General features: G+C 26.9%; 1 protein-coding gene across 1 annotated transcript in view; it reads left to right on the forward strand.

Annotated features, from left to right (window-relative positions):
- Positions 1-12,563, forward strand: part of LOC145840388 (aldehyde dehydrogenase, dimeric NADP-preferring-like) — a 36,589-nt gene extending 24,026 nt beyond the window's left edge. Inside the window, exons 8-13 of the mRNA XM_082947633.1 lie at positions 6,390-6,501; positions 9,075-9,238; positions 10,032-10,201; positions 10,559-10,658; positions 10,915-11,057; positions 12,116-12,563. Coding sequence (XP_082803759.1) covers positions 6,390-6,501; positions 9,075-9,238; positions 10,032-10,201; positions 10,559-10,658; positions 10,915-11,057; positions 12,116-12,160 — 734 coding nt within the window. The 3' untranslated portion in view covers positions 12,161-12,563. The remainder of the gene's footprint in view (positions 1-6,389; positions 6,502-9,074; positions 9,239-10,031; positions 10,202-10,558; positions 10,659-10,914; positions 11,058-12,115) is intronic.
- Positions 12,564-15,381: the final 2,818 nt, after the last annotated feature.

Raw genomic sequence — 15,381 nt, forward strand, 5'->3', positions numbered from 1 at the left:
AGGTCTCTTGCTCAAAAATTAAGAAACAAACGTATTTTTTGTGAACTTTGAAATTATCAGGAAAATTTGCAGTAAGTATGTATTGGTACTTAGAAAAACACTTTAACAAAGTTTATATATTCTATGAAAATATGAATAAGAGTCAATGTTATTTTTTCTAATAAAAAAACTCTTATCCGCCCTATGTCCTTAACTTTTCAGTAGTATTAAAATTTTTCTTAGTTTACATCGCATTTCAAAGAGTTATTTGTTCAAAATCTCTATTTTTTTTTCATTATTGTTCTAGAGTGTAATTTTTTTGTAAATTTTTTTCTTTCATAAGTTTATGTAAAGTTTAATTGTAGTTCATACAAAGGTTGGTATGTAGCTTTCTTAAGTTCTAGTTTTTTTATAAAGATATTTTTTACGTAATTTTAAGTATAATGAAGTAGTAAATTTAATTTTAAATTTTTTAAAATGTACAACGAGTTCAAAACTTAAACAAAAACTTGAATAGAAAGTGAATTAAACGTTTTTAAGAATTACAGTTTTTGTATAATAGTAATTCTGATTGATTACTTAATAGTGTATTAGCCTTAAACATACACTTTGAAAAAAATCAATCGAATTATAATAAAACTGTGTTTGTTATAGCAGTGCCAATGTTTACATGTTTAATAAATTACAGCAAATGTGTAATGTAAACACAAAGAAGTTCGAGACTTTAACAAAAACTTGAATAGAAAGTGAATTTAACGTTTTTAAGAATTACAGTTTTTTTTATAATAATATTTATGATTGTTTACTTTTTGTATTAACCTCAAACATACACTTTGAAAAAAAATCAATTGAGGTATAATAAAACTGCTTTTTATAGCAGTGCCAATGTTTACATATTTAAATAATTACAGCAAATTTTCTAACTCAATAAATTTGCATCAATTCGCTGTAATTATTTAAGTATGTAAACATTGGTACTGCTATAACAAACACATTTTTACTATAACTCAATTGATTTTTTTTTCAAAGTGTATGTTTAAGGTTAATACACTAACAAGTAATCAATCAAAAATATTATTATAACAAAAATATAATTCTTAAAACCGTTTAATTCACTTTCTATTCAAGTTTTGTATTTAAATAATGTAAACGTATTTACATACCAAAAGTTTTAACCTTTGATCCAATCTAGTTTATGTTATACAATGATCTCACGCTATAATACGCACTTCCAGTTGAGCAGGCACTTTTCACCTAAAAAACTTTGTGCCAAAGAGCTACTTTTTCACTTCAACATTGAAAAAACCTGTAAAAAAGAATAATAAATAAGTTTTATCGTTAACCTTAAAGCTTAAATTTCAATTGAAAGAATACCTGTCAAAGTATTAACTAAAATGCAGTATATTCTTTAAATATTGAAGGTGTTTCTTTTTTAATTTTCAATTTTGACGTTTAAAGCCTGGTTTTAAATAATTTAAATCCTTAGAATCCTACTTAACTTAAAGCTTTTTTATAAGTGTTTTAAGCGCGGGTAAAAAAAAAGTAAGAAAAAGAAACTGTATAACTTATTATCTCAAAAGTTACATAATTTACAAAAACTTAGATAAAACACAACATAAAGACAAAGTAAGTAACAATGATAGTCATTTAGTTGTCCTCAGGCTTCTTATCCTTGGGGTTCTTGTCCTTGTGCCTGTTGTCCTCGGGCATCTTCTATTCCGGCGTTTCTCTTCCGATTTCTTCTTCTACGGTGGTTTATTTAGCAGTAACGAATTGTTTTAATTCGCTTGTTCTTCTCTAAACTTCAAATTCAAAAATTCATCGAATTCACTTGTTGACATAGAAAATATTCATCTTTTCATTTCCCATCATTGTAGTATTCATTTGAAAGAATTCATTCCAAAAAATACGCGGCTCAAAAAAAAAAGTTGAGATATTCTTTCAAGAAAGTTTAGTAAAAACTACTATGTTATTAGGCCAAACGACAATAACGAAACTTTCAGTATTTACTTTCAAACCCATTTTTTTATACAAAACAAAACAAAAATTAAGCATTTAAAGATGCATTAAAAGAAAATTAATAGTTTAAAAAACATGAAAAACTTTAATTTTGTTTTTAACTTAGAAAAACATATGTTCTTAATATTTAACTCGCAAACTTTAATAAACAAAACAGAAAACATTTTCTTTAAAATATTTTACAAAACAATAAGTAGTATTTTCATGCACAAACTTTTAAAGGATTCAAATATAAAATATCTCAAAAAGCAACACGAGCAATTTCTAAGCATTATAGAAATTTTAAAGAGAAAAATTTAGCGAGTGCTTTTTTTCGATCGTTAACAGTCAAAACTAAATGGGAGTTGAAAGTATTTTTAAATTCAAATTTATAGGAAAAGTTTATCACGAGTCGAATTTGAAAGCTTTAAACTTGAACTTGATTATTTTAAAAGCTAAAAAAATCTGGTAATTCAGTTTTGTTTTAAAGTTAGAGTGAAATGTAGTTACTAAAATCTCAATATAAAAATAGGCTTATAAAACTTTTTTATAATATAATTGTTATGTCTTAGCTTTTAATTAATTAGTACCAAGCTGTAATTTATAATATAAAAAACTTCATAACACATCATTAAAAGTAAAAAAGCTATAAACTTTACAATTCAGAAATTTTATCAGAAAAGAACACAAAATAAATAGACTTAATAGTTTCTTTCAGTTTGAATTCTTAAAAATATTACCTGAGTTTGAAAAAATTTAAAATAGATTTTCATGTTAATAAAAAGTTACAACTATTTACCTTTATTAAAGTCTGTTTCCTTAGCTTTGTGAAAATATTTATATTTTATCTTCAAAAGGCTTTATGATAAATGTTAAAAGTTTTAGACCTGCTATTAGTAATTCTGACTCTTTTTGTTCTGTGTTATAATTTCTTTTTTGTCAAAGGAATTAAGTACTGCCAAATTGTTTTTCTCTTTAGCTAATATGTTGCTTGATACACTAGTTTCTGATTTTGTTTTTGAAGAACTGTAGTAGCCTGAGTCTTGTTTATAACTTTTCAGCTGCACTGTTGGCACTTTATGTTTTGGCTCGCTATCATATTTTTTATTGTAACTGCTATTTTTCTGATGTTGTTTCTGATGTTTTTCTTTGCTAAGTTTACCTTGTTTTGCTGTAAAAGCAACAGCTTGCTTATAAGCTCTATTAGCTTTTATTTTCTGCTGTTGGAAGTCACTAGAATGATGGTTTGCGTCAAATATTTTTTGTTTAAATTTTTGGTTGTAGTTTGAATTCTTATCTACAGCATACTTAGACCCTTGAACTGCTTTACCATTAGGACCTGCCACGTTTGCGACTTCTGGCATGTTGTTTTTACCTACGACAATATCAAACTGGACTTTCTCTCCTTGTGCAAGAGACCTTAAGAATTTGTTCGGGTTGTTTTTTATGATAGCTGTATAATGAACAAAAATATCGCTGTTCTGATCATCACGATGAATAAAACCGTAACCTTTGCGAACATTAAACCATACTACTTGACCAGTTACTCCAATCGCTATTGTTTTTTTTTATTACCTGAGCTTTTTCTTTAACTGTTTGAAACTCTTTGGTTGTATTAGATGTTTTTGTAGGTAAGTTTTGATGACATGACAAACACTGTGCTATGTTAACATTGTTACTACTATTCCCATTGTATGATTTTCTTGGTTTAAAATTATCTCTATCTTGATTATGTTGACGATAATTGTAATTTTGATTAATACCATTGTCTCTTAAATGAAAATTTTGTTTATAATTAGGACGAACTAGTTTATGGTAATCTATTTTAGAATTATAATGATTTTGTTCATACTGCTGTAGTCTATCGTAATTAACTTGCTTAGGTATTAATGCGTTTTCTTTATAAGCATTCCATATGGCTTGTCCTTTTCTTTTAAAAACTTCTAAGCTTTCATCAAAATATTCCCTAATCTTATCTTTGATCGAAAAGGGCATCAAGTATGCAAGAAAAAATTTAATTCTGTCCTACTCTGGACATTTGGCCCAACTCACGGCTGTAGCAAATATTTTATTAAAGTTTGTACAATCATCCCAAATTTGGATTTTATCTAAAATTTCAGCTAATTGATTGTCCCTATTAATAAAAAAGTTTCTTAAAGAACTGTAGTTTCTTTCACCTCGTTCTGTCATTTTATAATAGTCTGACAACTCTTCTCTCGGCCAAAACCCAGTTAAAAATTTATACTTTTCTGTATTACTAGAAATATTTTCATTTAACATTTCCTCTTCGAAAAAACTAATAATATCACGAGGGTTTCTTACAAAGTCTAACCTTTTAAACTTTTTACTTAGTCTTTGCGCCTTAAATGTGTCGCTAAAGTTATTAAAATTATTTCGATTACTATTTTTGTAATCATTGTAAAAAGGTTCGCGTTTTTCTAGCATCGCACGTTCGAAATGTGGTGATCTAGACTGCTTTAATCTATTATTTAGTTTTTTTATTTGCATTTGCAAAACTCTTAACTCTTCTTCATTTGTTAGCTGCTTAACTTCGCTTAATTTTCTAAATTGTTGTTGAATGCTGTTTGACGGATAAAATTCAGCATTATCTTTCATCATCTCTGCTTGATGAAAATTATTAAAATTGATATCGTCATTGTTGTTTGTGTGCATTTATTTTGTTGACTGCTTAAAGATTCCTAACCAGAAAATTCAAGGTTCTTAAAAGACACTGCGTGGTCTCCACTTTAACCAATTAGGTTATTTTATTGGTTTTTATGTTTTATGTCTTAACTACGTGGTCTCCAGTAACTTACTGACTGCTATACTTACGAGAAGTAAATAATATACAAACAGTATAAGTTACAAAACTATTTTCTAAGTTATGAATAAAACACACTTTGAATAAATGCAATTTAATTTATTTTCAATAATAATTCTTAGTTCTGAAGAAAGAAACTATTAAATCACGACACAAATAAAATCTATAAAAAATATCAACAATCGTAAAGTTACATAAATACTAACATCAACTCCGCGATGTAGACGTTTTCTTGATTCTCGATAATTGAAGTAAAACGTTAAACTTAATCGTAACTAGATCGTACCGCGGAATAACTTTGCAACTAACTTTAACGCGTATTTGAAAGACAAACGCCGATATATACGCGTCGGAATGAAATTAACTCCTTAAAATAATAAAAATGTTTGTTTTTTATAAAAATATGTTTGTTTTTTTAATACTAGAAGCACGTCACAAATATCTGCGCAAAACACTCCACAACATTCGCTTTTCAATACGAAAATGAGATGTTAATATCATTACAAAGGAAAATAATGAACAGTGAAAATGACATTTATTTATAAATATAAACTATTCAAAACAAGTAAGTTTTTGGGCCTTTCATTTGAGTCATTTTGTTGTTGGCAAGTTTTTTTCGTATTTTTCCGAGTTAACTAAAGCGTGTTCTAGCTTTCCATTTTTTATTTCTTACGAACACTAGTTTGCATTTACTGAACACAAATTCCATTCTAAAATTGCATGTTTACGGTGTAATTATGGCACCTTTGGACGGAGTTAAAAAGTGCCCATGGTAGATTGCATAATATTGAAAACTAACAGTAAAACATGATGGCGATTTTTATTTATGCTTTAGCTAAACTTGCAAACTCTATTTTCTGATTGTTTTGAAGTAAATTTCAATCTTCATTCCATTATATAACATCCAAATTTATACAACATGATTTTTTCTAAAATTTTACTACATCTTTACCAATGTTTTACCAATTTTGCATAAGTTGTCTTTTTTTTTTTTTTTTTTTCAGAATCACAGTTTAAAAATCCGTTTTGCGGAGAAACTGATTAACTGTAAATTTTGTAACAAAATATATTTCAAAATAGTATATAAATCTTCAATTTGAATAGATTTCCATGTTACACCTGTAATAAACAATGAACTTTACCGCAAGATCAACAACAACAGCATCCGAGACAATCCTACGACCGGTTTCGTCCTTATTAGGACTCATCAGGCAGGAATAGTCGCGAGAAACCGCTATTGTGATCTTAAACAAGCGGGCTTAAGTACGAAGCACTGAAGCGACCGTTTGTGGGTGAAGTTGAAAAACTATTCCTGCCTGATGAGTCCTAATAAGGACGAAACCGGTCGTAGGATTGTCTCGGATGCTGTTGTTGTTGATCTTGCGGTAAAGTTCATTGTTTATTATCGATTGCATAAAACATCTCAACTTCGTTGATGATGGCCGAAATAAATACTGGCATGTTACACCTGTTTAACCAAAAATTCAATTTCAGTCTTCAACTGTAAATAAAAACAATAGCATCTGATAGTTCATTAAACCATCAAAAATAAAGTTTGTTCAGGTTATTTCAATTTATTCAAACCGAACAGTTGCAAAGAGAATGCTGTGGGGGAAGATGACCAACTTGGGGCAGACTTGCATCGCCCCAGACTACCTCATTTGCCACAAAAACGTTCAGGACAAGTTCATCAAAGAACTGCAGTTAGTTTTTGAATTATTTATTATAGTTATCAATCACTTTGTATGGTTGTTTATTTTCTTAATAATCATAGAAAGACCTTTGGCTCTTTAGAATTATCTTTCTTCTATTTATAAGTATACATCTAAAACAAAAATAACATTATAATGATGTAGTCTAATATCTATAATGAAAAAAGAAGTTATGTATTTTAAAATAAAATAAAACAACTGTTAATCTATTTTACCTAAAAACTAACTGCTTGACATAAAAATTTCAAAAAATTAGTATGAGAACTATTTTTTGTAATTTTTAAAAGTTCTTATATATTTTATCAATTTTTTTTGTACGAGCTTTAAAACAATCATATATCTACCTCTATCTAAAAATAAATAAAGACCATAAGGGGGTCCAACATTTTTTATTTTGTGAATAAATTTAAAACTGGCCTTTATTCAAAAGCTTAAAGTGTATATATTTTGAGATACTTTTTATACTGTAAAAAAAATAAAATATATTTTAAGACGTATTCAGTTTTGTGAAAAGTTACTGATATAAATGTATAGAATATAAACATTTCATTTTCAAATTTGTTTAACATAACTAATAACTTGTGAAAAATGTGTTTCAAAAAAAATAAAAAAGATAAAGTTAAAATAATTGATTATTACAAGTTATTTGTAAATTATCAAATATAGATTGAGAAAATTTTAAAACAATTGCTCAAAAATTGTAGCATAAGATGGATTTGTAGTGAAATAGTATTTTTTGGTCTTTTTACTTAGGTTGCGCTTTTTATGAGAAACCTATTGAACTTTTTACTTTTGATCGCTAACTTCTAAACACTTACTTTGATTTAAGAAAAATAAAACTGGTATCTTAGTTATTGTAGTAGAAATAAGACTAACTTTTGAAACAAGTGATATAATCATTTGCCACAAATTCGAACTTTTACAAACCCTGGAAATTTAAATATAAAAATTTTTTAGACTTTCTTCAAAAGTTTTAAATAAATTTTTGTTTAAAGTAAACTTTATAAATATAAACTTAGATTGAAAATTTTAATAAAGTGTTATTTACTGTTAAAGTATTTAAAACTAGGTTTTATTTTTTTATATGTTATAAAATAAAAAGTTATTTTTTTTACAAAATTACACTATAAATAATATAGAAGTTAGTTTAAAGGTAATTAATACTTTGCTTTGAAGTTTTACAATGGGAAAATTGTAAATACTTTGCGTTTTTTTTATTTGTACGAGTGCTTTTAAGTGTATTTTGTAAAATTGCAATACACTAATTACTTTAAATTTAACAACCTAAACTGTCACAAAGCTTAACACTTTTTAACTCTTAGTTAATCTAAAACGCAGAAATTGTGATGATTTTATTCATCAATTTACGCAAAGCTCACAGTTTTTTGGTTATTAAATAAATATTAATCTCAATTTACGTAGTTATTGATGATTAACTAAATCGATTAGATAAACATTTATTTAAAAGACAATATTTACGCTCATGTTTATTGCTTTACAATCAAATTACTTTTTTTTTGTCATTTTAAAGTGTTTAAAAGATTAATTTTGAGTTATTTATAGTAACTTTGAGTTTGTCGTACTAAAAAATATATTTAAAATATAGAATTTCATGTATACAACTAATTTTCAAGTAGAATAATATAACCTAAAGTTAGTTTCCTAAATTAATCGTTGCTAAAGCTTTTAGTAAACTATCTTTAAAAGTTGTTTCTACCTTTGAGATGACTGCTTTTGCTATGTAATTCGGATAATAATATTTTATCTTAAGTAAATATTTACTCATAAACACATGTCGCTTTTTAAATGAATTGATTATTGTATGAATTTAAGTTTACAAAAATGTAATTTTGATATACAATGTACACATGCTTTTTAAACTTAGTTTTCTTAGACAGTTAAGAATACTATGTTTTTTTTTTGAAACAAATTATACAATCTAAACACTTGTAAATAATATAAATATTGATTACAATTATACGTATTTTAGTATAATTAGTTTAATGCATCTGTAAAATACTCTATTTTTTATATAATTTGTATAAAACTTTTTAAGTACTTAATTAATATTTAGATACTATTTTAAAAATAACTTATTTTATCATTAACATTTTTTATAAGCCATAGTTAATAAAAACTAACCTAGTATAAAGTTGTTTACCTTAAAATAAATTAGTTTACAATATTTTAACGCTAAATACTTCTTAGAAGACTTTTTTTTTGCGTGATATTTGTTATGAAAATGTTACTTCATGGATTTTATGCAATCTAAATAAACATAAGGATTTATTTTTATTTGTGTACCTATATAATAGTTTTTCTACAGTTGTTATAATTTATTAATTCTAACAATTTTTTTACTTCAGAATCAGAGCGTTATTTTTCAATAGTATACACATAATTAAAGTTCACATCAATGCTCAACTAACTGTTTAATAAACTTATACATAAAATAACATAAAACTAAACTAACTGGTAGCTACCAAGCTTAACAGTAAAAATAATAGTATATGCTAAATAAATTCTTTATGTTGTGCAAAGTTATTTCTTTCCGTATTTTCAAGGAAAGTTTTGAAATCCTTTTACGGAGAAGATCCTCAAAAATCTAAAGACCTGGGAAGAATTGTAAATGAGAGAAATTTCAATCGTTTGGTGGGATTAATGGACAAAATGCCCAAAAACAAGTTGGCCTTTGGCGGGAAAACAGACATCGAAGACAAGTACATTGGTTAGTAGTTTTTAAATGTAAATGCTATTTTCTTATGCAGGTAGTTATAAATGCATGCTCTAGGTTATGTACATACATAAAATTTAATTTAACTTTACGTTTATAAATTTAAAACACATCTATTAACAAAATTTTAACTAGTTTGTAAGTTTATTTTAATTACCAAATAAATAATGTAACCTAACTAAAGTTTAATTTGCAAGACCACGAAGCCTTAACTACTTGATTGTTTTATCAAGTACTTTGTTCGTTTTAATTTAAAAGTGTTTGTATTTATAAATTTTATGAATTTCAATGAATTGTTTTAAAAAGTTTTTAAGACTTGAAGTTTCTCTTTAAAACTAGATTAGTTTTACAAACTTGTAAAAGTGGTTTATAAGTGTTAAGTGAAGAAAGATAGCCTGTAAAAGTTTACAAAAAAACTTTGAAAAAAACTATTAAAAACTTTTAAAAACATACACAAAACATAATATTTTTTCATCAATTTTTTACAAAATTTAAAAATTCAAAAATATAAAGGTCGCTTTCAAACGAACAAAAAATTTATATTAATTATTTCTTTTTTTTTAAATTTTGTAAAAAAAATATCAAAAAAGTCTTTTGTTATTAGTTTTTGATAGTTTTTATAAAATCTTACTATAAGATTTAAATTAGAACAGTCTAAAAGTAATTTTTAAAGTGAGATAGAATTTTGGGGTAGTTGTCAAAAATGCACGACGGGAGACTTTCGCACGAAAACTTGAACGAAGCTTTATCAAGTAGAAAATTACTAAAATTTATAACACACCGACAGAACTAACCTGCTACACCGATGTGTCGATGGAGGACTCCATCATGGGTGAGGAGCTGTTCGGACCCATATTGCCCGTCGTTACTGCTCAAGACTACCATCACGCGGTGGAAATGATCAACAATAGCGGGGAAAAACCTCTGGCAATTTATGTGTTTTCCAATAGTAACAAGGTTTGTTTAACTTCGGCTGTGTTTTAGTAGTTTATGGACATAAAGAAAAAAAAAAACATTTGTGTAATTCAACATATTTGCTATTTCATTTTAATATTTTGTTTAAATATTAAAAAGTTATTACTTTTTGATAAATTATAATTTAAGCACACATGTTGTTAGTACATACTTACGCTTTCTTTTACATAATTTTACGCTTTTACGGTAAACATCAACATTGAATTTTATTTCATTTCATAATACCAAACATCTTAAACGATTTGGTGCGATTTATTTTTACGATAAAACCTTAAAAGTTTCACATTTACGGTTTTACAAATACCATCATTTTCCAATACAATTTTCAGTTTGTTTCAGGTAGTTGAGAAATTTGTTAGTGAGACTTCTAGCGGAGGAATTCTTGCCAATGACACTCTGATGCAGTGCAGCGCCTCTAATGTTCATTTTGGTGGCGTTGGTGAGATAATTTTTATTTTTACTAGCGAGTTTTACTACTTTTTTAAATTTTGTGCTTATATCCTAATAGCACTAACATTCATTTTGACTTACAAAATAGTAAGTATTAGAAAGGTGTTTTTATTAATGTTTTCAATTTCAATTTAAAAAGTGTTTACCTTTGATCTAATATCGTGTCTCGATATACGATTTATTTAGCTGTAATTTGTGCAAAGTAATGTTATAATAAACATGACTGACACAAATTCACGAAATAGGAAACAGCGGGATGGGAAGCTACCATGGCAAGTCCACGTTCGACACTTTCACCCACAAGAAGCCGGTGTGGTTGAGGAAACAGAACATGGAGGCGGTGATCGCGGGGAGGTACCCGCCCTTCAACCAGACCAACCTGAACAGGGTTTGTTTGTTTGTTATGTGTGATTTTCTGTTTAAGTGTTGTATTTAAATAGTTAGTTAAACAATAGTTTCGATAAAGCTTGAAGAAACAATTGGTTTTAAAAAGTTTGATAAGTTTTCACAAATTACCCTTCTTTCAATCAGACTAACCTGAACAGGGTTGGTGATTCATTTTATATGTAATTAGCATCAGCCATTATTCATTTGTTGTCAAATAGCTTGAAACTATTACATTGTGTCCGTTACTTAATTAGATGTTTCAAAAAATGCAATCAAAAATCGGTTTTAAAAAACTAAGTCAGTTTTAACAAGTTAGTCTTACTTAAGCACTTAATGGAAAAGCAGGTACCCTCCGTTAAGTCAGACTAATCTGAACAGGGTTGGTTTGCATTTCATATGTAATTAGCATTAGCCATCATAAGGTACTTAACTATTGTTTGTTTCACTAAAACTGCAAGTTTTAGAAGTTCAATCAGTTTAGTTCTACTTCAAAAAAAAAGCTACTAATAATTGATAACAACCAGGAGTAGAGTAATGGTCTCGGTAAACTTTTTAAATTGTATATTTGGACTACTGTAATTTCAAATGATCGTTGGTATTTAAGTCACTGATTTTTATGGCCTGAAAAACGTAATAATTTACCGTTTTGAATGTCTTTGTGAGGCAAGTTGTATTAAGAAAGAAGATTAAGTGATATACCGAAAAGAGTACAGATAGTGTTTAACTTAAGATGAAAAAAAGATAATTTGCAATAACGCTATAAAACTGTTAAGAACTTCAGATATTTTTTTCAAGAGTTCTGTTGTAACTGTCAAGATCTATCCATACAAAGTTATTTAGTAAACTGTTTATAAGCATATATTAAGTTTTGTATTTAACAAAAATTTTATAAAATAATCATTGATTTCTAAAAATCTATAGTTAATTATTTGTTAAAAAAAATATTTCTAATAATACCATTGTACATACAGAAAATTCAAAAACGTGCTTGATCGTGATTCTTCTAAATAAAAAAGACATGCACTATAGAATATATTATTAATAATACATACTTTTCAGCTCGCTATGCTAACTTCGGAAAAGAGTTTCTGTAACATTCTCTGAAGATATAGATGCAACATTTTACTTCAATAACTTCTTTGTTTTTATTTTAAACACTTTCTAACAATCACATACATAACGTGTAATTATAAAAATCTACCACTGTTTAATTTTAGCAGTTTTTATATTAATCATATAATATTTTTTTAGTTATTTATGTTTTCCTATACTTATATTCCAGTTAAGTTATTGTGGTTTTATTTAAAGGAAGCATCATTATTTTAATTGAATATAATTTTTTTTACACTAACCTTAAAACATTTATCTTTATTTAAGAATATTATTAATATTTTTATTTTTATGAGCTGTTAATACTTAGTTATCATACCTAACATTTAAGTGTTTTATTTTTTTTATACTGTTTAAACGTGTGTAATTAGAAATTAGTTTGTTCGTTTCTGTATGGAGCTTTATATTTACGTAGTTTTTACAAGAGCTTCAATTTATAAGTATTCACATTGCTGTATTTTTTAAATTGTGCCAATTTTTTTAAAATTAATTTATTGGTGTATGTATTAAAGCAGCAGTCAATAACTGTTAATGCTTTTATTAAAGTACAGAAACTTTTGTGTTGTGAATAAATTTCAAGTATTATCTTTAAAAACTAACCTTGAAAAATAGTACAAATGCATCTTTCAAGTGGATTTACTTAAGCAGATTTAAGTTACAAACCCCTGTTTTCGCCCTGTTCTCTTTAGCCATTAAGGGCATAGGCGGTTAATCATTTTTTTCACAATTTGATCTTACTGTATAGAGTTTTAACTAACCTACAAGCTGTTTTTTACAGATCTAGAAAATCCAGAATAATTTTTGAGGTAGAGCAGGTCAAAGTCGAAGGCAATAGTAGGTTCCTTATGGGAAGCGCAAACTAAAACTGCGAAAAAATTAAATAAAACAAACCAGTAGAAGCTATTATGAATATATACAAAACAAGAAGATAAAAATTAATAATTTTATCAGATAAAAAAGATCAAAACTTAATTAAGTTTATCCAATATTTAAACTTTTATTATTTATTAACGTTATTATAAAACTAAATTGGCGAGATGTAACCTCTTTGAAAATAATGTTAGTTTTTTAACTTATAATCTCATCTTGTATTGTATTTTTGAAGCTCTGCAGTTTGTAATATACTTTAAAACAAAATTTTCATAAATATACGTTTTGGTTACTAAGTATATTAAGTTCAGTGGGGACAAAATTTATTTTTGGGTAATTTTTTACAAAAAATCGATACTAATTAACTTGTTTACGCTTTTAAGTAGAAGGTTTTTGAGCATTTTGTTTAATTTGTCTTTTACTTCCTTATAAGTAACTTTATTATCAAAATTTTTAGTGATTAGTGAGTTTTAACATCAGCAAACACAGTTGCACCATCTTCTATTTTATCATCAGCCTCTGTAAAATTCAGCAAAACAATCTAAGCCGCACAACTTGCTAATTTGAGTGAGTCTGATGTAAAAATCAACTACATGGTTTGAATCACGCACTTCAATATCAAAATAGGGTTTTTGGTCATGTTTATCTAAGTCATTTAAAAACATACTAAAATCCAAACCAGTAAAAAAAATTAAAGTGAATTTTCTTGGACAACACCAACTTGATATGCACATCCAGATTTTAAGAACTTGGTTTTGCATATTTCTGAAAATTGGCAAAATCTTATCAAGATTTATCCTAGTTATCGTCTTTAGTATCGATTAAAACACATTATTTAGTTTTATTGCCTAACTTTTATTTACGAATTTGAGTTCTTTGATGAAAATCTTCAAAAATTTGATGCATTCAATATTTTATCGTCTTTCAAAAGATGTTTTTATTGTTTTGCCAAGGCATTACTGGTTTAAAAAAAAGTACAGTAGCAGAATTAGGGTACATACAATTGTAAAAAAAACACCAAAACTAAATTGCATTGACTTACCGTATACTTCAAAGCAGTGGTCTTCAAGCTAATCAAAATATGTGCACCCTAAATTACAAAACTAAAATTCTGCGTCCCCCAATGTGAAATAGTTGTTAACTAGATTTCAAAATCAGTTATAAAATTTGTATCCCAAAGCCCTGCGCACAATATAGACAAACTTAGAAGAAGAATATATATTAAAATACTGAAAAACAACGACTTATTGTTCCTAGAGAAAACGCGTTGTTTACAAATTAAATTATTGACTGAAAATAAAACAACTAACTTATAAACTTAACTGTTGTATTTTTTGTTTAAGTCATTTTTCTAAGCTATATTTAAAACTGTTCAACTTTAAAAAATTAAACTATTAAGTCCGGAAGCTTGTTCCACAAGTTGTTTGAACGACAAATTTTTTAATGCTAAAAATTACTATTGAAATTATTACATGTAAACTTTCTGTAATTACCTCAAAAAAAATAATTTTTCCATAGTGATTTAAGATGCTTTTGAAATTAGTTTTAGTTTTACCACTAACCAGTTTAGAAATAGTCTAGTAAGCTGAAGTCTTGTATACTCTAAAAACTTAATGTTATGTTTTGTCAGTCAATAAAGGTAAGGCGTATAAAAAATATTGCATCGGTTAATGATAATTCGGGAACTTTTAATTTTGAGTTTATTTCAGATGGTTAATGTCTTTTTGTAGACATAGATGCGTTGTACTCCATTAAGAACGGTATATACCACATATTAGCGTTTAAGAAACGTTAAAATCAGTGTACCATAATTTCAAAAGATCTAATAGATGTAAATTTGTAAATGTAATTATTATATAGTTCCATTTTTTATTTTCAGCAAAAAAATTCAAGATGTTTGAATAACTTAGTTGAAGGTAAGTTGTTTGTTTTAAAGTAAGTAGAGATTAAAGTATTTTTATAAACATCAAGAACATAACATTTACTCGGATTCAAGTTTAACTTTCTTTCTTAATGGTACATCTTATCTAAAGAAAACTTTAAAATTTTCTTTTATTGGTTAAATGTTTTTGTTTCTTCTGCGGAGCAGTTTATGTTGCTAAAAGCATAAACCTTTGAAACTATGTGATTTTTTAATATTGTAAGTTAAGTTTAATTCGGCCAGTATACACCTAACTTGGGGCACTTCACTAAAAACAAGCAAAGATTCTGAAAATACTTTACCAGTCACTACATTTTGAGTTTTTCAACCAATAAACTCCCTTAAAAACCAACTAGTGACTATTATGAACTTTGAACTGGGATAGTGTTTTTCTTAATTGAAAACGAGAGACAGGGTTAAAAGC

Source organism: Thalia democratica, chromosome 7 (assembly GCF_965202585.1).
Source record: "Thalia democratica chromosome 7, ktThaDemo2.hap1.1, whole genome shotgun sequence".
In the NCBI taxonomy this organism is placed as follows: Eukaryota; Metazoa; Chordata; class Thaliacea; order Salpida; family Salpidae; genus Thalia; species Thalia democratica.